The sequence below is a fragment of the Pelobates fuscus genome, chromosome 1, assembly GCF_036172605.1.
Source record: "Pelobates fuscus isolate aPelFus1 chromosome 1, aPelFus1.pri, whole genome shotgun sequence".
Classification (NCBI taxonomy): Eukaryota; Metazoa; Chordata; class Amphibia; order Anura; family Pelobatidae; genus Pelobates; species Pelobates fuscus.
Window position 1 is genome coordinate 260,468,557 of NC_086317.1, and position 26,002 is coordinate 260,494,558.

General features: G+C 44.4%; 1 protein-coding gene across 2 annotated transcripts in view; it reads left to right on the forward strand.

The window, feature by feature from the left end:
• Nucleotides 1–26,002, forward strand: part of REPS2 (RALBP1 associated Eps domain containing 2) — a 272,569-nt gene that overhangs the window by 170,104 nt on the left and 76,463 nt on the right. For both annotated transcript variants that reach the window (XM_063456831.1, XM_063456839.1), the window contains exons 12-15: nt 2,383–2,451; nt 23,578–23,623; nt 24,155–24,291; nt 24,823–24,887. In XM_063456831.1, coding sequence (XP_063312901.1) covers nt 2,383–2,451; nt 23,578–23,623; nt 24,155–24,291; nt 24,823–24,887 — 317 coding nt within the window. The remainder of the gene's footprint in view (nt 1–2,382; nt 2,452–23,577; nt 23,624–24,154; nt 24,292–24,822; nt 24,888–26,002) is intronic.

A 26,002-nucleotide genomic window follows, 5' to 3' on the forward strand; every position in this document is an offset into this window, starting at 1 on the left:
ATGTGAATGGGCCCAGTGATCTCCTCCACGCCAATGTCCCCCCTGAGAGATCAGAGAAGAAGGAAAGTGTCATCCCCTCAAAGGTAAGTGTTGGTTGGCCTCTGACGGCTGCCAGGATTGCTTGCTTGTCACTGAGGGACTGGAACCGGACTATGAGGTCCCCTGTGGCGGTAGGTGGTGCTCTCGCTGACTTTGGTAAGCGGAATATGCCATCGAGGGTGATTGCTTTGGCTGATTTCGGGGTCACTAGCGTGGTGAGAAGTCTCCTTGCCAGATGTGGTAGTTCCGCCTCTGGGACGGAGTCCAGGACTCCCCTAAGTTTTAGGTTGTTGCGGCGAAGTTTATCCTCCTGGGAGGCCAGTTGCTGCTCGTGGAGCAGTGTTTGCTGCTGTAGGCTATGTATTGCCGCTTGCAGTTCTGTCATCTGTGTCGTGTGATTATTAACGGTGCCTTCCACAGCTCCCAGCCTGGTTGTGATGAGTTTAAAATCCTCTCTAAGCAGGGCCACATCTGCTGCTATCTTTCTATGGTGGTCTGCCATGAGTTCCCCTATAGCCTCCATAGTCACTGGGGTGGGTGCTTTCATGGGTGGTTGTGCCTGTACCAGTGTTTGTACCTGTGTGGTCTCGGGCTGTGGGGGGTCCCCATCCTCTCCTTCAGAGGTCCCGTCCGAAAAATCGGAGCATCCGCCATGCATGGCCGCCATGTGCGCTCCGGTTGCGGCCTGTGCTTGCCGCCATAGCGCCCCGATATCCATGCTTTGTCGGGGATTTTCGGCTTTTGCTTTTTTCGATTTTCGACCCATTGAGGTTGTGTGGGTCTCTGTGGGTGTCTGGAGCGGAGTTGGGTTGTGTTTGCTCGTTTGTATAAGGGGTTTGCTGGCTCAATTGACGGGAGCCCCGCAGCCATGCGACTGTCTGCTTCGACCGCTAAGCTCCGCCCCCCAAAATAAAGATTTTTTTTTAAAAATATAGAGTTCCACTCAGTCTTCAAATATAGCTCCATTCTGTCAGCAAACCGCTCCATTCAGTCTTCTTTTGGGGGGCTGGAATGGATTAATCAAATATACATGAATTTCTATGGAAAATGTTAATTCGGTTCTCGAACAAATCGGAACTCGAACAGCCTTCTGGAAAGGATTAAGTTCGAGTTCCGAGGTTCCACTGTATAAGGTAATTCAAAGTTTAAAATAAGTCCTATTGATCATTTGATATTTTTTTTTTTTTACTTGCTACTCTGGATTTCTGTCTAAATATCAAATCTTTCTAATGCAAGTATAGACCTCAGGGTCAACCTTATAAGTGCTTATTCTGTACATTTAAATATAAAAGGGTTATTCTTTCACAAGATCCAAGTTAGAAACTACTAGAGACTGACTTAATAACTGTCTTAGCGAAAAATGCCCAAATTGGCTATTCATTAAAACATAGTTAATTTAATAAAATTTCAAATACAAATCTGGCTCCCTCCAACTATCCCACCCCATACGTAGTGGGGTGAGATATCTAAGTAAATGGAGTTTTCCCTGCTCATGTCTCATCTTCTGGTCACTAAGAAAGAACCGGACCACTAAATGTTGCATAGGGCCCAGAATCCCCCTATGAACCATGGGGAATATGTGCACTGAACCCTGTGTTCATACCATGTATGGTGGAGCGTAGATACAGTAATGGTTGTATGTCTAAAGGTTTTTGAAAACAGTTATTTGCTGTTTATCCATTGTGTATTGCTATAGTGTATGTTAGTGTTTTAGAAATATAGTCGTATATCTTCATTAAGTTATTAAAACAGATATTCTTTTATCTATTTAAAGGAGTGCCTTGGTGGTCTGGAGACCCCCCCATTGTAAGAGTTAAACCATTTTAGAACATTAGGACTTCTTAGCTGGAGTCCACCTTGTGCCTTCTCTACAGCTCACTAAGTGCCAGAAGCTCAACTCAGGAGATTCATTTAGTTCTCCTGAGATAAGCTATGAAGTGCAAGGCTAGCTCATTGGCTGATAGGGTCAGTTGATCGCTTTCAGCCCATGAGCTATGCCCTGCAGTGTCAACTAAACTCAATGAGAGAGAGCTTCTGTCTTCCAGTGAATAGTAGTGGAGGTGGGGAGCTGCACTCATGAAACCACAGGTAAGAAGTCAAAATATTCTGACATGGTTTGACTCGTTACAGTGTGGGACGCATCATTCTGCAGTGGTTATGGTGCCTGGAGTATTCCTTTAATATTTCCAGAACAAGATAATAGGTGAATTTAAAACTGCTGTAAAATTCGGCTATGGCTGCTATATTATAATATTAAGATATCTACATAATAAGTGCATTATAATTGGGGTTAACAAGTCCTTTAAAATATAAAAGTTTGACTCTTGTGCTTCTTTTTTCCAGTTGTAAATGTAAACCCAATAGTCCATACTGTTCCAGTGGAGCCAAAGGGATTCCAGACATTCAAATCCAGTAGGTTTAAGATGAATTGTGTCTAACAGTATGCATATGAATAGTCTGACTTACTATGTTCCTTTTTCAGTTTGTCATACTATGCTTCTCCATGTATTATTTTAAAATCTACTGTCTTGTACTCTGTTATAAAGATCTATGCAATAGTAATAGTCTTATTAGAATATTACAATGCACACTGATGTTTTTTTTTTTTTAAAGAACACTATAGTCCCCTAAAGCACTTCAGGATTCTGAAATGTGTTAGGGTTAAGTTTTTCTTATTTTATGATCGTTCTAATTTCACGATAAATCAGAACTTTCATACTCCCATCATCTTGGTAATTCCTCCCAGCTGCCAACTAGATATCTGAGAGGGTTCCCTAACTTACTTTGCTGCACATGAGCCATGCCTCCAATACTTTCCATTGAGAAGCATTGGATTGACTGGGATGGTGATCTCCCAGAGGCAGAACGGAGCTGCGGTGAGGAAACCCACCTGCCACTGAATTTGATGTAACAGATTTTTGTGGTCATCGGTGGGGGGTGGAGGGGGGTAGTCTAAACTGTGAAGAATACCTCCGACATTAGGCTCATATGTATTTATTTCTAACATCAGAGTGCCCCTTTAATGTAAACATGAATCAAAAGTTTACCTGGAGCTTGACAAATGATCACTCGAGTAATGACCTTTAGCACTACCCTCCCCTGTCTGGGTTATACTCCCCTATAAAACTGTGGAAAGTGAAGTCTGTAGATCCCCAAAGTATCCAAGGTGTTATATAAAATTATGTTGGCCTTAAGGCATTATACTTTTGATGTAACAGAATAGAACATTTGCCCTAGTCTGACACTTTCTAAGCCAAAGCATATTTTGCTTGTGGATTTTCAGTTGGACAACAATGATCATATTGAGTTGCACCGAGTGTTAGGCTTGAACTCCAGCAGTGTTTTGGATTTTGGAGAATTAATCAAATAATGATCATCAAATTATTTGTATTATATTCTTTGTATTTTAGCAACATCAAAGTTGCATTTCATTGGCAGGAAATTTAACTTAATGGTCACAGGCACTTAAAGGTCACAGATAGGTGATTAATATAGCTTATGCTGGAATGTCACTATTTGGCCTAGATAGGCTCCTCTTGTCTACCAACCCAGCAGTATTCCTGTCCGTCTTCTTGTCAGCATTTTAACTTTACTAATTCCATATCGTCCTTTTACTGCATTCCATGCCTTTTATATGTTACTGCAGCATCTGTTTATACTTTCTTTAAAAATACATATCCATATAATTTTCCTGCCATTGGTGTAATGAGGAGGGAGTTGAGTACCATCCTGTTGTGGTACACGCACAGGGATAACCCATTATAATGCAACATTCCATTTCCATCATTAGCAACTGTACATTGAACATGACCAAGCAAGAATTTAGCTATAGAGATCTGTGTCACTAGAGTAGCATAACTCTTCCTGCCTCATCATTCAACACAAAGGAAAAATAACAAAGATTTCATTGTTCTCCAGCAGCCCCCAGAGTAACACACCTCAACGAGTCAGGTTTGGCCTCCCCAAGGAATGCTATTACTACATATTTGCATATATGTATTGGTTGTATAAGTGTATACCTTGGTTATCTTGTATTTTTATTTAATAATGCGGGAGGATTAATAAAGCATTTATTCAGTCTTTATCAATAATTTTTTAACCCTCCCTTAATTAGTGGTGCTCAGACCAGTCAGACCAGACTCTAATTATCTCTGGTAAACGTATAAACGCAAGTTAAAAAGGTCTGTAGTGCACTGATTTCTTAACCCTCAACTGACATGAATGTCATCACAAAATGGGTCAAGGCGGGATAAATTATGCATCTAATATATACACCAGGCCAGTCTTAATAAACCTCTTTACTCTAGAAATTTACAGCAGGATTTAACTGATAATCTCTTAAACCCATCTTTATCTTGCAAAGTAATTTTACAGTATTAATGGGATTTTAATAATCTGCTTCCCAAGTAAATATGCTAAGGGGACTTATTCATTCCTCCGTTTATTGGGAACGTAAATCTCCCTTCCAAAATTCTTCTTTTGTACTGTCATGTATATATTTAAAATGTTTTGATTTCATCAAAATAAACTATATACATTAAAGCTAGGTGGAGTATTATAAGTGATGTGATTTGTACTAGTGCCTACATATTTTGCAAAAATTATGCTTCAGAGAAACACTAAGGCATACATCAAGAGTATAGATCATCCTCTAGTTATCAGCATTTAGCACATTTACTGTTCTACTTTAGAATCTGTACTATGTTGGTTTGTATTTGCTGGTGTAGTTTTTTGTGTGTGTTTTTAATCTTAATATGGTGAGAGAACACAAAAGATCCTTACTTACCGTAGTTCTTCCCAGATGGAGAGGCTAAACCCACCCAAGAGCTTTGCATCTCATCCTTCTCTTAATTTCCAAGTACTTGTTTGGCTTCCTGTGGAGATGGTGAGAGTGAGTTGAAGCTCTGAAGGCTTTTATTTTGTAATCTTTCTCTATGCATGTATGTCCACTTAAGAGTCCATTTCACCTTCCGCGTGGTAAGGCAGGTTTCACTATACTCACACCTTATTGGTGAGTTGGATGTATAGAGTTTTAGAGGGCTACAGTATTACTGTTTAATACACCCTGTCACATAATAGTCCCCGGTTTGTGGAAGAAGGTCCTACATCCTCAGATTAAAGAAATTTGGCCCATCCATCTGATCAGGTAAGTAGATTTCATATTTGTTATTATTATAATTTATATAGTGCCAGCATATTCTGCAGTGTTTTAGAAGAAGGCCCGGCTCAAATGAGCTTACAGTGTACAAGGATTTGAGGAAGCAGATGTATATCATTAGGTGTCTTGCCCAAAGACACTTACTGGTAATGTGGTCTGACTGGGATTCGAACCTAGGTTCCACAGCCAGTTCTAAGGCAGCTAAAATACCTGTCAAATACTTATGGACCTTATTTTATCAAGTCTCCACCCTGGGTTTTTACCTAACTATACAATAAGAACTCTGCAACGCTTGCTCTATTGCTCCTCTAAATCTAAGTCTTATGGTCTTATCAGTATCTTGGTGGACTTCAGAAAGGATTGTAATATTCTTTGGAGCCTTTCTGCATTTTTCTTTCCTTTTAATTTAAAAGAATTGCCCTAAATTATCTCATTGAATTTAAGACTGTTATATACAGCAGTTTCTACACAAACATTTACTACTTCTATTCCTCTAACTGATGTAATGTGTACGCTGAGATTTTTTTTTTTAATTCAGAGTAGGCTTTGTGTCTGCTTCTCTTAAATTAGAGATTATGAATGGTAATATTTCCTCTTGGACACTTTTATGTGATCCTTTGTTGGCCTATCTCTGCTGGTCAATGACTTAGTAACAAATGTAACACTTGCTCTTGCCATTTTAGTGTGCGGACGGTCAGGATTAAATGTGGCAGTATTGTTGAATCTGAACATCTTTCTTGGACTGCAGGGGCATAACTCGGATTTGCAGGGCTCCGGAGCAAGAATCGAATAAAGGCCCCCTTATCACCCCGATTTGCTTCCCCTAAGAAATACACAGTATCTCAAAAAAGTGAGTACATCCCTCACATTTTTGTAAATATTTTATATCTTTTCATGTGATAACACTGAAGAAATGACAATCTGCTACAATATAAAGTAGTAAGTGTACATCCTGTATAACAGTGTCGATTTGCTGTCCCCTCAAAATAACTCCACACAGCCATTAATGTCTAAACCGTTGGCAACAAAAGTGAGTACACTCCTAAGCGGAAATGTACCAATTTATGCCCAATTAGCCATTTTCCCTCCCCAGTGTCATGTGACTCGTTAGTGTTACAAGGTCTCAGGTGTGAATGGGGAGCAGGTGTGTTAAATTTGGTGTTATCGCTCTCACATGCTCTCTTACTGGTCACTGGAAGTTAAAGATGGCACCTCATGGCAAAGAACTCTGAGGATCTGAAAAAAAGAATTGTTGCTCTACATAAAAATGGCCTGGGCTATAAGAAGATTGTAAACACCCTGAAACTGAGCTGCAGCACGGTGGGCAAGACCATACAGCGGTTTCACAGGACAGGTTCCACTCAAAACCGGCATCGCCATGGTCGACCAAAGAAGTTGAGTGCATGTGCTCAGCGTCATATCCTGAGGTTGTCTTTGGGAAATAGACGTATGAGTGCTGCCAGCATTGCTGCAGAGATCAAAGGGTGGAGGGCCAGCCTGTCAGTGCTTAGCCTCTTCTAAAGATGAGCCCGCACAAGAAAGCCCGCAAACAGTTTGCTGAAGACAAGCAGACTAAGGACATGGATTACTGGAACCATGTCCTGTGGTCCGAGGAGACCAAGATTTGGTTCAGATGGTGTCAAGCGTGTGTGGCAGCAACCAGGTGAGGAGTACAAAGACAAGTGTGACTTGCCTACAGTCAAGCACGGTGGTGGGAATGTCATGGTCTGGGCCTACATGAGTGCTGCCAAACACACCTCCAAGACGACCACTGCCTTGCTAAAGAAGCTGAAGGTAAAGGTGATGGACCGGCCAAGCATGTCTACAGACCTAAACCCTATTGAGCATCTGTGGGGCATCCTCAAACGAAAGGTGGGGGAACTCAAGCTCTCTAACATCCACCAGCTCTGTGATATCGTCATGGAGGAGTGGAAGAGGACTCCAGAGGCAACCTGTGAAGCTCTGGTGAACTCTATCCCCATGGGGGTTAAGGCAGTACTGGAAAATAATGGCAGCCACACAAAATATTGACACTTTGGGCCCAATTTGGACATTTCCACTTAGGGGTGTACTCACTTTTGTTGCCAACGGTTTAGATATTAATGGATGTATGTTTTATTTTATTATTTTGAGGAGACAGCAAATGTACACTGTTATACAGGCTTTACACTTACTACTTTACATTGTAGCAGAGTGTCATTTCTTCAGTGTTGTCACATGAAAAGATATAAAAGATATAATAAAATATTTACAAAAATGTGTTGGGATGTACTCTCTTTTGTGAGATACAGTAAGTAGGGTGTGTGGCGAAATTAACATCGCCACTTGTGCTTGGAGAGGCCTGCTTGCAAGCCTCTTGCCCCAGGATTATGGGCCCTGCAAAAATACATGTGACTTCCATGGAAAAAAACAAACCACTGAACTGATCTGGGTGATTTTTGGATATGTTGATCACCCAGATCAGGGCTATCTGAGGATGTGACTCTTGTGGGTTTCCATGGATCTTGGGGGTACTTTTGGGGTGTTTTTAAATTGTGTAATTTTATGTCTTTTTGTAACCATGTGGTTAATGGGGTCTTGCCTCTGTCCTGGGAGATAATTTGATTACTTCCCAATTATCTCCAGGATTGAGAGGAGGGATTGTGATGTCACTGTGGGAGTGTTTTGTTTGTATTGTCTGTGATTGGCTAATATCCAATATGTGTCCCATTGTTCCATCAGGTCCCCTAGGGGAGTGTCCACCTGGTGGACACTTGCATAAATACCGGGCAGGAAGCCCTCAATAAACCAGACTTACTTGCACCTTTCTTGAAGCCTTGGCTCATGCTTGGGGGAAGGGATACCTACACTCTGGGGATTGCTATAATCACTGTAAGAGCTTGATTTGTTCCTGCTACGCTCTCTGGATTTAGGAGAGGTTCACGCACTGGGAGCTGGATCCTGGTTGTGGATCCAGGGTGGGTGAGAGACGGCGAGACCCCCGCGCAGCTGCATCGCTGGAAGTTGGGTCCGCAGTGCTGATGGTGTCGGTTGGAGTGCTCGGAGTACTCGGCAAGCGCTAGGAGCATCGATTGGCAGAGGTACTCGGTCGGAGTGCCAGCGTTCCATCACAGGGTGTGTTTGGTGGCTGAGTATGATTGTGTTGGTTGGCTAAGTGTGAAATGCATGTATGTGTGGAGTTGGCAGAGTGTGACTAAATAAAGACCCCGTTATCAACCCTCCTTGCACCCCCTTAGCAATACACCTAATTTTGATGTGTGTGGCTGCTTGAGTGTGATGTTATATAGGGTATGGATGCGTGTGAGTGTGGAGTAATTGGCCCTGATAGGTCACTTTTCTAAACATGGCAATTTCATAACATGCTGCCTTAATGCATCCCATACTCCCTCAGCAAGGGACATCTGGGGGAATAATACAGTGACAGGGAGCAAGAGGACCAGTGTATGGCATTAGATCCTGTGTGCAACTGGCACACAGGTCTAATTTTGAGGATTTATTTTGACAGTTAGGGTAGGAGCCATGTTTTTAAAGAGCTTTAACTTAAAATCTATACATTTGTTAGCAGTACTGCTTGTGCAATATATAAATGAAATTTAATACACTTTTTTTATATACACTTTAATGCCATACACATTTATTAATAATACATGCACGTGTTTGTATGCACATACATATATACATGCATACACACATATATATTACTAGAAACCACACAAATTCATTAAACATTTGTATCCTTTTAAGCATATACACGTTCACTGACCTATACACACCCTTATTGGCACACACACTGTTGAACCAACACACACATTCTCACTGACAGACACACAATCTCATTGATACACATACACTGACATACACTCATGGACACATACACTTACCGACAGACACATGGTCATTGGCACTCACTGCTTAACCAACACTCATTTTCACTGACAGACAGACACTGACATACACTGACCGTCACACACAGTCACCACCAGACACACTCTCTCAGAGGCACATATACTGGCATACACCCACTGATACATACACTCACTGACACATGTACACACTGACAGAAACACAAACTGACAGACATGCACTGCCACTTGTTTCTAATTTTGTTCAAGTCAATCCCAGCCTGTCTGCTTCTGGTGTGGGTCCTCTTCCTGGGGTCCAGTAAGGGTTGCTCTGATCTTGCAGTTTTGCTCCCTCGTGCAGCGTTTAGTTAGGAAGTGATGTCATATACTGGAACCCATCATCACCGCAGAGTACAGGAAAATTATAGCTCCCTCACAGGACATGTACATCCTCCACAAAGACACCGTATATTTCGGGAGAGTAGGCACCTGCCGTCAGGGTAAGCAAGTGCCTTCTCTGCCTTACCGCATAGCTGCACACCTTGTGGGGTGCCCTGAGGTGGCCATCCTATCAGCTAATGGGCCGACCCCTTATTGGGAACATAGAGGGCCTGGTCTCACTTGCGAGCTTAGCGACCCCTGTTTTCCTGCCACTGTTAGGCTGTTCTGCTACTCCCAATCAAGCTCTGCCATTATCATATTCTACTTTAAGAAAAGTAGGAATTGCTCACTTTGATCCATTGACGATCTTCCAGCCTTCCCAACTCTCCTCCGGTGACATCACTCCCCCAAGCTGGAAAGGTGGAGAAATGTCTTGCAGAACTGGCTGAGGACAGCATAGAATGGGTACGTGCTGCCATTGGCTGTCTGTCACCAGCATTCTGTGTGTGCTGACACCAGACGCCAGCTATTGATCCGACTGACTTATAACTCTCTAATGATGCTGTAACTCCACCTCCTACAAAGCATTTTCTCTGTAATGAGATACTGCACACACAGCCTACAAGCATTATGACCACTTCAAACCACTGAAGTAGCAAAAAAAAAAGTTTCAGTGTGTCATAAATTTGTCCTGGGATAGGAGAGTTGGAGGAATAAAAACAGGTGTTTTCCCAGTTCTCCCATCCCAGCGTAGATTTATGATCTCCTGGAATAGTTTGTGCTGCTTTAACCTCTGCATTACAGCTAACATAGCTTGCTTGTTTCACTGTGGTCAAAAATGCTTGTGGGGGGCGTGGCCTGGCAGCGGAACGGAATGGCCGCATAAATCTCGAGCTCCTCCGACCAAGCCCGAAAACAGCCTACTATCTGCCGCCTCACCCCGTTATGGGAAAACACTCTAAACCAGGGAGTACCCCCAGACCCTCGGGGACCCGCCAAGCTCAGATGCATGCCTCCATGCGGCAGTTCCTGACCGCGACACCGGACCCGACCTCCCAGGCGGACTCGGAGGCCTACTCTCAATCTGAAGCCTCTACCCCCATCTCGCAATCCCCAGAGAGAGGAGACCGCATGGCAGCCCCACCACCGGACTGGCTAAGCCTCCTGAAAGAATTACCCACCCGGGCAGACCTGGCGACCGCCAACACGGCCCTTCAGGCATCCATCAGGGCAGACCTTCAACTAATGAGGGAAGACATACAAGGTATGGCGGACCGCATGGCCCAAATAGAGGCAGACCACGATAAACTGGCAGAAGCACAAACCTCCCAGACAAAGACCCAAGCTATACAATTGACCCAAATGCAGGCCATGGCACGACATATAGAGGACCTAGACAATAGGGGCCGCAGAAATAATATACGGATAAGGGGTCTACAGGAAGGGGAAGAGACCCCCGCGCAGCTAACGGGCCTGCTCACGACTATATTTAATGGCCTCCTGAACCGCCCTGAAGGGACCCCCATAACATTTGTTAGGGCACATAGGGCGCTTAGACCCAGAGGCCCACCAGAGGCCCCGCCAAGAGATGTGATCTGCTGCCTGGAAGTCTATGCCCTGAAAGAAGAGATCCTACACGAGGCCCGCAACCGAAAGGAAGTCACACACAACGGACAACAGCTTCAATTGTTTCCAGACCTCTGCCCTGCCACCTTGGGATATCGCAGAGCTCTGAAACCGCTGACCAGAGCTCTGGCCAACCAGAACGTCAGGTACAGATGGACATTCCCGACAGGCCTTATTGCCAGTACTACCGGCGGCCCTCGACAGATCCGTACTGCACAAGATCTGGAAGATCTCACAGACGAACTCCACCTGCCCCCGCTTCAGATGAACTGTCCGGACCCACTCGACTACTATAACGGCCCTCCGCCACCACCACGGGGGCAGCCACAATCACAGCGCCGACAGAGGACCCGGACGGAAACTGCGAGACCGGCCGGAGCAATCCACTAGCCGCGCCCAGAGACCACGAAGACGAAGAGGGGGCGGCGGAACACGTAACTATAACCGCATCCAACTAGGCCCTTGGCCACACAAACACACAGACAATACATAGGGACACTGTTCTTTGTGTTTTTTGCTGCATTACTGGGGTGGGGGGGGGGGGGGTGGGGGAACGGGCAGGGGACTTGATATGCACCAGGGACTCTTCTTGAAGTGGGACTACCGGGGCCTGGACTGACCAATGGGACACCTTGGCTGTTTGGGGAGGGGGATTTGGAGGGTGGACATGGAAGGGAGTGATGGTTTCCCCCCCCCCCCCCCCCTGAATTCGTAAACCAGAGAGGCCACCTCCATTACCTGAGCTACTGGGCCCCATTCCCCTATTCCTGCTTTTGCCCTCTTCCCCCCCCCCCCCCCCCAGGGCCCCCACTACCCGGACCCATGCCACGGTATACCTAGGGGTTCCCCACCCGAACCCCTAGACCAAAACTGCACAGTTTCCAGACCCCTGGGCCAGAATGGGGACATGCGATGAGGGACATTCGAAATACACAGACTATCCGAGACCGCCATGGCCACGCAGACTAGGCCGGTCACCCTAGTAGTAACGGGATTCCCGAGGGAGGGGTCTCCCACATGATAATGACCGCTGAGGCTGGCAAGACAATCTCCTAGAGGGGCGAGGAAGGAGGACACAGGACGGACAGAGGTTTCCCACACATAGTCCTCTGGAAGGACACACTCAAATACCACCTAGACTTCCGACCCCCAGACAGAGACCGACCAGTGGGGAAAGGGAAGAGATAGGCCACGCTCCCATCGGACAGGGGTGTACAGTTCACGGCAGGGGGACCCGACTGGACCGACTGGTTCGGCCGAGTCGGCTCCCACCTAGCCCACACCTTTACCTTAGTAGGTTGTATAGTTAGTTAAACAGTTAATTGTTCACGGTTTTATTTTGTTGCCTTTGTGAGCGCGCAGCTCTCGTCCCGGGGACCCGAGAGGGAGAGGGGCAGCTACAGGCTAACGCTGGTAGCGTACCCTTCCCGTCATCCACCCCCCCCTCATCCCCAACCACACCTACCCACCCCTTCCCACGTACAGACAATCCGGAGACGACATGACCTCGCACTCATATACCACCCACAAGAGAGCGGAGATTAACCTCCTTTCCATAAACGCAAAAGGCCTGAATGTGCCGGAAAAGCGCTCCACAGCGCTCCGACACTTTCACAGCCAAAGGGCACAGGTTGTCCTAATCCAGGAGACACATTTTAAGGAGGGTCAAGCCCCTAAACTCACAGACCATAGATACACACAATGTTTCCTCAGCAACAACCCGGAAGGGAAAACTAAAGGCACGGCGATTCTGATACACAAATCCCTACATTTCGACCCCACCGACGTCCTCAGTGACACACAGGGGCGCTACGTCTGTGTCAAGGGAATGGTAGCAGACCGACCCTACACGTTCGCATGCCTCTACGCCCCCAACAGACGCCAACACCGTTTCCTAGGCTCCGTGACCAGAACTATAACAAACTTCGCCACGGGTTGTCTGGTTATAGGGGGTGACTTAAACGTAGCCCTGAATCCACACCTCGACACATCAACAGGCACCTCCTCAATACCCCGACACATACTGAAGGACATTGACAAAACCCTACACGTCCACCGACTAGTAGACTGCTGGAGAGCGACTCATCCAGGCGACCGTGACTACAGTTTCTACTCGACCCCTAATGGTACGTACTCAAGAATAGATTACTTTTTAATACCACACTACTATCTGACAGAAATCCGACGATCCGCAATAGGCACGGCTACCTGGTCGGACCATGCCCCAATCCAACTGACACTGACATCCCCGCTATTCAGACCCACATGCAATAACTGGAGACTAAACGACTACCTCCTAAACGACCCAGTAGCCCAGACAGAAGCTAAAACACGACTGACACAATACTTCACAGAGAACGACACCCCAGACACCACTCCCTTCTGCCTGTGGGAAGCCCACAAATGCGTGATGAGGGGACATTTTATAGCTAAAGGTGCTGCCCTCAAACGAGCAAAAACCGCCAGACTCACCACCCTACTGAATGACATTCGCAAGTTAGAGGACACCCACAAGCAATCCCACCTTCCATCAGACGGGGCACAACTGACAGCCCTACGCAGGGAACTTTCCTCCCTCCTCAACACCAATTACCATAGAGCATACACTCACTCCAAGGCGTTCTTCCATACTAACGCCAACAAATGTGGAGCCCTCCTTGCCCGCATGATTGCCAAGAAGAGATCGACAGCATACATCCCCAAAATCAGGGACAAACAGGGTCACCTCCAGAACATGCCACGAGACATGGCCGACACCATACGGACCTATTACGCAGACTTATACTCACTAGAATCACACCTGACAGAGAGGGAACTAACAGAGAAGAAAGCCCGCATAACACACTACCTACAATCACGTATAGGCACCAGTCTGACACAAGAGGCGAGCACGGAACTAGACGAACCTATCACACTTCAAGAACTAACAGGGGCCCTTAAACAAACCAAACAGGGCAAGAGCCCAGGCCCGGATGGACTCCCGATTAGGTACTATAAATCTTTCCCTGAACTCCTTCTCCCACGCCTTCTGGTAGCCCTCAACGCGATTCGCGACGGGACCCACATTCCGCCGCAGTCCCTGGCGGCGAACATTAGTTTAATCCCTAAGGAGGGGAAAGACCCTGAATTATGTGCCAGCTACCGGCCTATATCTCTGCTCAACTGCGATATTAAACTCTTCACCAAGGTACTATCGCAGAGACTGCAGGCCTACCTCCCGGACCTGATCCACGATGATCAAGTGGGTTTCACCCCACATTGGGAAGCGAGGGACAATACGACCAGGACACTGGCCCTGATCCACGCCGCTACAATCAGTGACACGGGCCTTCTTCTGCTCTCAACAGATGCAGAGAAGGCCTTTGACAGAATATCATGGGACTTTATGTTCCAAGTGCTAGAGCGGCTGGGGATGGGCCCATCCATGATGTCCTGGATTAGAGCCATCTACTCCACACCAACGGCGCGAGTATGCGTCAACGGAGCCTTCACCGACCCCTTCTCGATAATGAATGGGACTAGACAGGGCTGCCCCCTCTCACCCCTCCTGTTTATACTAGCCCTGGAACCATTCTTGACCTCAATCCGCAACAACCCTCTAATACCAGGTCTAGTAGTAGGGAGGAAACGACACTCAGTAGCAGCATACGCTGATGACTTACTATTCTTTGTCACCGAACCAGAAACCACAATGCCAGCAATACTACAGGAATTCGACACGTACGGGGTACTGTCGAATTTCAAGATAAATTACTCTAAATCTACCATACTCAATATTTCAATACCATCACGCACAGCCACAACCCTGAAGCGGGAACTCCCGTTCCAGTGGTCAGGCACATCCCTGCGATACTTAGGGACGAACATCACAAGAGACCTCGCCCAGCTCTACACAGCTAATTTCCAACCGCTACTCGACATCTTCCGAAAGGACTTTCGGGACTGGGAGCAGGTGCGGCTCTCATGGTTCGGGAGAATAGGGGTACTCAAGATGAACATCCTGCCACGGGTGCTGTACCTGTTCCAGGCGGTCCCATGCGCCATCCCGGAGGCCTTTTTTAATTCCCTCAGGTCCATGGCCCTTAGATTCGCCTGGCACAAACTAAAGGCAAGGATAAAACATGACACACTTACGCTACCGAAAGAGAAGGGGGGGCTAGCCTTCCCTGACTTTAAAAGATACTTTTATGCCTCGCATGTTCAACGAGTAGTGGAATGGACCAAAACAGGTGTGCCCAAACCCTGGAAAGACATAGAATCGGCACAGATAGGCAAACCCATCTCGATCCTCCCCTGGCTAGACCACCCACAGGGCAGACGACTGGCGGCTCCACACCCCCTAATCAAAGCCACAATGCAAGTTTGGCACAGAATAGCCATACCACTAACACTCACCACCACACCATCCCCACTACTTCCACTGACCCACAATGAGAACTTCCCTCCGGGGATGGAACCGAAGACGCTAACTAGACTCTTGACACAGGAGACTCCGAGACTCCACCACGCGACCACCAGTGGACAACTTAAAACCCTCGAAGCAATGACAGGGAACGCACACAACTCATTTATGTTACAGTTTAGGTACCGCCAACTACACATGTTCACGCACACACTATTCCATACACATAACGCCGCCAGATCATTGACGGAATTCGAAGGTATCTGCATGGACCCCGATCCCCTAGCGAAGGGCATCTCCGTTCTCTATGGTATGCTTATGCAACTGAGGAGAAGGCCACCCCCAAGTTTCATGGGAAAATGGGAAGCAGCACTTAACACCACATTCACAACAGCCCAATGGGACAAGATGTGCACACTCACACTCCACTGCTCTCCGTCGAGTGGGACACAGGAGACAGCCTACAAAACATTGAGCCTATGGTACCGCACCCCGCTCCAAACACACACTTACGACCCCACAACAGACGATACATGCTGGAGGTGCACAAGCCACACAGGAACCTACATCCACATCTGGTGGGAATGTCCAATTATCCAACCCTATTGGGAACACATACACAAAATCATTCAGAGATTTACAGACACCCCGCCACCGAAGGACCCAGCAGCACTCCTCCTACACCACACCAAAACCAAAGCATCCGTATACAAGAAATCCCTTACGGTTAGAATCCTCAATGTGGCTAAAAGCCTGATTCCAGTATTCTGGAAAAAACAACACGCTCCCCCGATGGCAACCTGGTTCCAACGTATGGAGGAACTCAGAACGCTTGAGGAGCTCACCCTACAGGCAGAGGGGAAATCACAGACATACCAGACTATCTGGACCCATTGGATCCTAACGACCGGTAAACCAGACTTCCAAGACTTGATACGCTAACAGTCATAGACACGGATGACACTTCTGACACACACCCGGAGACACGACCCCCCCCTCCCTCCTCCAACATACCTGACCCCCTGCTCCCCTCCTCCCCCCCCCCCCTCCCCCTCCCGGGAACCGGGGAGCGAAGACGCGTGCACTAACTAAGTAAAAGAAATATGCTAGATTGCAGGGTCAGACAGGGACAAGCATAAGAAACCAGGCTCTCCAGGCAGTGGTTGACTACCAAGTGGGGAAAAGTGTTACGTACCAAATCGGTTTAGGGGGAGGCGGATACACCGAAGAGATACACTAAGCCCACATAGCAGAGAGATAATGGGGAAGGGGGACTGACTGAAGATGGGAGTCAGGGACGACATCCCGAGATACCTTTAGTCATCAGCCGATCCCCACAAACAGAACCCCCTCGACCCCCTCTCCCTCATACCACGAAGAGAAGGGCTCCCACCCATGAACCGAGAGACCCCGGCTACACACCCCTGAAATCCCCGAGTCGGCCGATACCATAATCACGGCACACGCAAGGGGAAGCCGGAGACATGCTCAGCCCTGTACCCATGCAAGCTAAAGGGACCTGCGAGTCCACTAACGTAGAGATAAGTATAGTTGACAGGGGTAATGTGTACCCCCAGTATATATACGTTGCATATTTTTTTTACGGACTGGACCTGCGAGTCCAACAATGTTGAATCTTGATACCCTGATACCGGGACCTGCGTGTCCACACTGTTATTTACGTTTCATGAAACTACATGCAATCCCAATATACAAATAAAAAGATATTTACAAAAAAAAAAAAATGCTTGTGACTTAATAAAGGGAGGGATTCCCAAAAGCTTCTCTCTACACCTTTCTTCTACTTCAATACAAACAAAGATATAAAAAATACAGCAATATTTATATATTTTGTGGACTAACATGGCAACTCAAATATCATGATTACTTAGGCTTACTGGTCAGTTTGATTGATCGGACATCTGCGTAGGGGAGACACAGAGCTGGTGAGACTTACTGCTGCCGCTTCTGCTTTCATATTGCCTGGCATCTACTCATAGGTTTCAAAGACAGCTAGCTGGGAAGAGATTTCTTCTGATTCCCACCTGTTCTACAGACTCTGAGTATATGAGTACTGACCAGGATTCATTTGTATCTTAGCCAAAGACTAATCAAAGGTTGGATGGATCCATACCTGTGGAGTTCCAGATTAAACTGGTTAGCTCAAGCCACGTTTGCCGCTTTTGTCATTTTTTGAGGGTTAATTCCCGTTCTACATTTTGTGCAGGGTGTTCTGACTGTTTGACTTGCCTTCAGCGTACAGTAGAGGATGAAGTGTCTTGTGCTTTTAAGGTGGAGCGTATTCTCTTTTTGCAGATGCTGCACACTCTTAAACAAATAAAGAAGGGATCTCAGGTGCCAATTCTTTAACCATTTGTGGCAACACCCCTAAATTTTCCTGACCCTAAAGCTGTTATGGCCTCATTGCAAACAGAAAGGGACAAGCTAGGCATTGACTTTTTTGACCTAAATCTGCTAAAATATTCCCTCTCACTGGTGGTCTCTATGGTGCCTCAATTTTGAGGCGAATGTTTTGACTACTACATTGCTAAGAAGATAACTACAATTAAAGGAACTTCTCGTATATGAATAATCAAAATCACTCTCGCTACTACAGGCCTTCCTATTGGTCTATAGAAAAATATGTGGTGTAAACTGCGTCCAAGACTTATACGTACATAGATCTTCAATGCCTCTGGCCTCAGAATAATAAAAAAGACAATAATGGTACAGTACAATATGGTAAACTGCAGATTATACAGATATCAGCTGTAAGAAAACCACTCACATTTGATAGAACTATTTTAGAGCGCTGCTGTATTACGCGTGGACGGTATAATCCCTGTCTAAGGATATATGGTGGTATAGGTGGTGCTGGTCCTCCAGGCGGAAATGCAGTTATGCATGATATATATGAAAGCAAAAAAGCAAGACAACTCCAATGGTGTAGCAAGTACTACTAAATTAAAAAGTAATGTACTTATATTTTGTAGAGCTCTAGCATGGGTGGTATAATCCCCACCTAAGGATATGTTGGTACCAGGTAGCAAACAAAAAAAAATAGTTATATAAAAAGTAACTATTTATTTTACAAAAACATAAGAACAATAAAATAGTCTAAAATAAGGTAAAGGTGATGCCTTTCGCCTGGTCAAAGGCTTTTTCACTTATAACAGTTAGTATTGCTCATGTACCAGTACACTGTTATTATCAATGCTATTGCTTAAACTTCTATTAGTATGTCTATTTGTGCTTAGACTTGATCCTTTCAATTTGTGTGTCTCTGGTGTGTGTTCAAATAGAACCTATTTTTTGTTTCCGTCCCCACACTAAGGATCATGAAAAAAAAAAAAATATTGGCTAATTGTTTTCCTTTTACATTAGGGTTAATTTGAATCTAGCAACATTTTGTTTTTAGCCATTCATTCAGTGCAATGTGGTATATTCCCCCTTTTTTTATGTTTAGGCCCATCCTTGACCTCACCTCCCTCGAACTGGTTCTTAGGATTTCCACTTTACAGATGGAGACCCTACGATTTGACCTGCCTTTAATGGAGGGTGGACAATTCATAACAACTGTGGATCATATTCTCTTCCATCTGAATAATCTCTAGTTACTGTAGTTCACCTTTCAGGATTAGTAGTACCAGATTGTCTCTTAGCCCTATGGACTGGCTAGGATTCCAAGGACATCCACTAAGGTTTAAATAGCCCTCTGATGGTTCAGTTCATGCTTGCCCCATTCCTGGATGGTATCCTGGCACTGATGGCCTCTTATCACAAGGAGTTTTAGTATACACACCTACTAGTATGCCTCTTGACCAAGCGTGAGTTCTGTATCAACCTGTATCAACCACTGGAGCTGTGGCAAACCTAGCCACTTCTGGACTATACTATAGAAGGGTTGTCCATAGGCTATATGTATGGCTGTGTATATTGTGCGGTGTGGGTATTGTATTATGGTAGTTCGCATGCTGGCAGCCGTAAGCTACCAGCATGCAAACACTTCGTTCGACGAACCTCGGCTATCCGGGCTGTTCGTCAAACGAATACGGGCTCCCCAGGTAGACCACACACTTAGAGTCGTGTGGCGCTCGTTAACCGATTGCAACAATGTTGCAATCGGTAATTAAAGGCTCTCCTAGGTGGCCGTCGTTCGACTACCGACCATGCGGCAGTCGGCCATCTTGGGTCCTTTGTCTCTGCAGCGGTGTTCGGTCGTCGAATGCCTGGAACCAAAAACGGCTACTCGATGATACGAACACCTCTGGACTTCCAGAGCGTTCGGGAGTTCCGCTCTTCTTGCATTATGTTCCCCATCGGTGTTCGGTCATTTCTAACCGAACTCGATGGTTAAGTGTATTTCGTGCGGCGTTCGGTTAGTTTAGCTGGGATCTGAGCGGTATTCTCACTAAATGTGCCCGCAGACCCCAGCTATCTACCGAACGGCTGTTCGTGTAAAAGCGATGTATAATGTGTAAAATATGGATTTTAATATGAATTGTCAGTTTCGCTGCACGAGGGGATAATCCACTTAATCGTCCATTTTAGTGGGAGTATCCCTCTCGTGCAGCAATGCCTGTTGGGATAATTACACTGCCTGATGGGAGAAATCCCCTGTAACATCTGTACGGAAACCCCTTGCAAGGGGAACTGCATAAATATGGAAGTCTGTGAATAAAGCAAGTTAGTTGACTCCCAAACTGTGTTTCGTCCGGTTATTGGGAGGATTGGGATATTGCCTTACTTTTCAGCGCTGATTGTGGATTTACCTGTTATACCAGCGGAGATCGTGGATTTTAATATTGCACTCCGCTACAGGAGCTTCGCATGTGAGTTCAGTTCCCCAGATTATTAGACATTTCTGATGCAGATAATTGGGAAGTGGACTACCTACATCATCAGGCTTTTCATCCAGGGATGCAGAGTCTCCATCTGGAGATCTTCTCCCAGCTTGTTGAGTACTGAGGTCTAACTCCAGAGATAGACATAATGACCTATCTTTTTAATGCACAACTATTGATATATAGTGCCATGCGCAGCCCTGATAGATGCATTGATGGTTCCTTCAAGCTTCTCCTTCACCTGCTTGTTACCTGGAGTAGTGGCCAGAAGTCATCAGTAATAAGCCTCTGCTCTTTTGGTGGACCTGGTATGCGATTCTGGTTAACATATCCACTACTGAGCCACGAATGCTATCTAAATTTTTTTCCAAGACCCTGTTGCCCTCCAGACCTTCAGACTCTCTTATGGGCTGTCTCTCATAGCATGGACATTGTTCTGGTATGTTTTTTTTTTCCTGGTACTTTTTTCTCCCTTGTGGTTTTCTGACCTTTCATTTCTCTCTTGTAAGCCCCCCCCCCCCCCAATTTGTATTTCATAATAATTGCTTGTTTCCCTTTTTCCCCTTTTTCTACTCTCCTTCATTAATGTTAAACAGGAGTTTGTTCTGCTTTAATTTGACCTTAGGAATAACAATGAGTGATTGTTGCATACTTTGGATGTTGTCCATGCCCTAGGCAGGGGTAGGCAACCTACGGCACAAGTGCCATGCACGGCACTCGAGGTGCCTTTGCACGGCACTCAAGCCTGCTAGAGCCAAACAAGCTCTGGGCTATCAGGAGTCCCAGTAAAACTTCAGATATCTGCTAATACGAAGAGGTGGTGAAGGACAATCCTCAATGTATGCACTGCAGCACGTAGAGGAAGTGATCTCAGAGCAGCTGCTGTCTTTGACCTGTACCTGATCAGCCTGGTCCCCACCTGAACCCAGGGAAGCCACCCACACTGCTAGATATACACAGAAATGCAGAAAGACCCTCCCCTCATACAAATAATACGGACAGCCCACACACACACAATCCGCACAAACGCAACACCACTAACAATCCACATGCATGCACACAACCCCACATGCAGCCTCTCACATGCTATACCCCAAACAGCCCCCCCCACACACAAACACACACTACCAAACACACAATGTGACATATCCATCCACACACACACACAAATTCCGCAAGCTGCCCCCATACACAGCCCACATTCATATGTATCATACACGATACCACAATCTACTCATGAACATATACACTATAATAGCTCATATACGCACAAATACAACGATACAAAGCAATTACAGTATAAATAACACAAGCAGAATACAGCAGCATACACACCTCAATTTAAAAAAAAAAAAATAGGACCGGCACGCTACGGGACATCACAATCCTATTTCGGCACAGTGCTGCTAAAAGGTTGCCTATCCCTGCCCTAGGGTTTATGTTGAGGCTTCTAGACCTTCCAGAAGTGTTCTTTCTTTTTTACTCATTATTCTCAGTGTCTTTTATCTTAAAAGACTATGGCTGTCCATGATCTGGAAGTGTTATGCCATGGCTAATAAGCCTTCCAGAATAGAGTCACTGTTCACTCCAATGTTCTTAGGTACCTTGTGGACCTTTCACTGTGAGGTTTCTTTAGACCAACTATGCAAGGCAGCAACTTGGTCATCCTTGCTCAGATTTTCCATATTTTAGCATTTTGATATCTATATTCTTTACTGCTCACTCCTCACCTCAAAAAGTAGGTCAGCTGAGAAGCTTTCTCCTATAGAGCTCCCAGGGCCAATACTAAGGCCACAGATGCTTGGTTGCAGACATTTGTTTTTGGCGCCCCCAGGTGAGCATGGTGATATTACTAACTCCTCCCCTTTGCAAATGTTCAGTGCAGACATGTATATTTCTACGACAACAACTCCATCTCTCCATCTAAAGGCCCCACCCCGTTTTATAATCAGGTAAACACTCTCACTGACAGAAACTCACTGATTTGACACTCACTGATGGACACACTGAAACACACTCTGAATGGCAGACACCGCCACTGATTTGAAACACCCTCCCTGACAGACACACACACAGTCACTGACGAAATTATTAACACAAACTCTCAATGACAGACACACAATCTCACTGATTTCAAACACATTCTCGGTCAGACACACACACTCTCAATGACAGACACTCACTGATTTGACACCCACTGACAGATGCACACTCAGTGACAGACACACTGACGCACACTCTCAATGACAGACACACTTACTGATTTGAAACACACTCACTAACAGACACACACACATTCACTAACAGAAACAAAGACACACCCTCGAAAGGAAAGACACACTCTCACTGATTTGAAACACACTCACACATTTACACATTCTTGCACACACACTCACAAATTAATTTTATTTATTTTGGAAGTGTAGGCACCGGCCATCCAATAAACAGGTGCTCTGCCTTAGTGAATAAATGGCCTCCTTGAGGTGCGCCCTATGGTGGCCAGATGGCCACCTCCTGGGCCCCGTGTGACAGGCGTAACACACTGGCCTGGTCACACTTAAAAAAGATGGATGCAATGTATCCTTTGCACCTGTCCAGGATCGACTCTGAGAGCTCCACATACAAAGAACAGCCGAAATAGTTCAAATCTTCCACCAGTCTGAAGTACCTGAAAATATCTGCATCCAGTAGCTTTTAATCAAAAAGAGAGAAATGTCAATGTATCTATCCTGCTAAAATATTTTAATAATAAATAAATAGATAAATTATATATATATATATATATATGTGTGTGTGTGTATATGTGTGTATATATATATATATATATATATATATATATATATATATATATATATATATACTCAGTCTGCATCTCTGCTTCTCTGCTTGCACACAGTTGTTAGCAGGCCTGCAAGCCTATGACTGTATGATGTATAACAGCTAAAATGTACAATGTGACATCATATTTCTAGAGTGTTTCACGCACTTAATATTCATATGTATTTTTCCACATCATATATTATCGGAAAAGTTTCTATTTTAAATAAACAGGAAGAAAAACATATATTTTTACATTATTTGATAAGCTGTAGTTTTCTCTCATTTGATCCTTTGGTGTAAAAGTAATTAGTAAATAAAACAATGTACTGGTTCAGTTTGTTAAATATCAACATGTACTAATGTAAAAATAATAAAACATTTGGAAAATTAGTTTTTTTATAGCTAGATGATAGTTATTTTATAACTAGTTAATAGTATGCCTTATAAAACATTTTTCTTTTTCAGCTGTACGGCAGGACTTACACACACCTAGAACAAGACCAAGATCGAGGTATAAATATTTCACATTCCTTAATAAATTCTAGGTTTACCAGAACAGAACATACAGCATGTCTGTGAATCCTAGTCACACTGCCTGAGTTTATATATCTTGTTGCTGACTACAGACAGCCTCCTGACTATTTCTTCTCCTGCATAACCTTTAGGAATTATCAGACAAATGCAAGTAGTTACTTAAAAGTGCAAAGCATTTGTAGTTATTAACTGCCAAGATTCTCTGTTGATCATCCATTCGTCTGCATTAGCTGTGATTCTATATCTTGTTGCCTAGCAACATGAACAAGAGTGTGCTATGCATTAGATTGGCATTTAGTGTAAATGGGTGGTAATGACTGCATGGATTGTTAGCATGGTTTCAGAGAATTTTACGCATTATACAAAAGATATGTACAATGATTGGTGAGGATTCTATTTTTCAGTTTTGTTTGTACAATTTGGCTGTTTTGCTATCATTGAACCATATAAGTGTATTGCAAAGAAATACTGTCAAGAACCATGTTCTAGCATGTTGCTGTTATTTTAGATCATATTCCAGCACGTCAGCAGAGGAAACAATGCAGAAGGTAGAAGATCCACCAACTCCACCCCCGAGGCCACAGAAAACTCATTCTAGAGCTTCCTCTCTCGATCTGAATAGAATCCTTCAGCACAGCTCTCCAGGTGGGTATATCCTCACGATAATAAATTATTTCTTTTTAGAATTGTTTGGATTTGCAAATTGTGAACAGACCCAAATAAAGCTATTCTTTTCTCTCTAAAAATATTAGTGTAACATTGTAACAGTGCTTGTGTAGACCCCTCCAATTTATGTGAAAAGCTGTGGAATAAATTAAAAGGTATATCAATTGAGAATTACTTGCATGTTGCAGTAAATGGTATATTCTTAAATTCTATAAATAGATTAATGTTGTTTTTTTATTATTATTAATATTTAGTTTTTGTAAGTGAATATGTTTTCCAGGAAGACAAATGTGAAAAACTGATATAGCCCAATATTGTTAAATCTATTCTGAATGAGCTGAGCTGTACAACAAGTCCAGTTTGGCAGAATTCCTGTTCTGCTAGTAATTTAAGCTACATCACAGACATGTGTCCAAGCAGTCTTCCATTGTATAATATGAATATGTATATGGTTGTAGATGTCCCAGTGCTGTAATGGGTGTCTTTATATGTGCTTTCTGTTTTGCACAGCTGCTCGGGCTGGATGGATTCAAGCACCCCCACCTGCTCTTCCACCAAGACCATGTGTGTCACAGGTAAAATAATATGTGTGTCCATTATTAAATTGACAAATAGACTGACAACAAATTAGTTTCAGATGGTTCAATCAAATGGCATTCTTCTTTGTTTTTTCATCTCTTTGTATTAATCTCAATTTATGTTCTATTTGTGCTCACACACATTATATACTATCAGATAATATAACAGAATAATGAGACATCAGCAGAAGAAAATATCATTGGTATACATATGAAAAACATATAATATGAAGTGAATTGAGGGTTTTACTATATTACGGGAGATAATCATAAACACCAAAGTGTGCCCCAGAACTGCAGAATGCAAACTATATAAAAGCCGGCAGCTAAAATTGGGGCAAGACATGTTAATTAAAATAGACCTCAATAAATAAAACATCATATATACCCTATAAATAAAGGATATGAAGTGAAGGGTGGGGGGAGGAGAGTGGGGAGGAGTGAACACGCACTTATACAAAACAGAAAAATAAAATAAAAACTGCAGATTTAAAAAGAATAAACAGAAAATGCAATCAAGCACCATCAACTTTAAGCCTATAGCAAAGCATCCTAGTAGCTGTGTTTTAGATCAAAGAAAACTTTGATTAGTTGTCTATCTACACCTTCCAAATTGATTGATTAATGCGTGCATGCTTTCCATAGAAGTAATTCACACTGGAGACAAAGTTTCTGATCAGTGAAAAACTAAGGAATCCTTTATTCCCCAGAGTGGGAGCTCCTTCTTAAAGCAAAAATACGTCACAGTTTAAAGAAACAGTATACATTCAACTATTGGTTAACAGTCTAAGGGGTCTTGTCTAAACCCACCCTACAGGATGTGATGTCATCATTACAGAGTTCTCCCACCCATATTCCAGCTCCATCTTGGATGGATACACGATGGGAGGGGGAGTGAGTAGTTTCTTTCAGTGATTCTCCATTTTGTTACACGTGGCATATAGCTGCTAACTGGCACAAAGGAAGTGGCGGAGGGGAGTTAGTAAAGGAAGCTTGTTCTTTTAACACCTGAATTTGTTACAGAGGAAAGAGTTACTGAGCACACATGTGTAAGACATTATGACTTTCTTACAAGGATATTAGGGAATGTGTGACACAAATGTATAATAGTA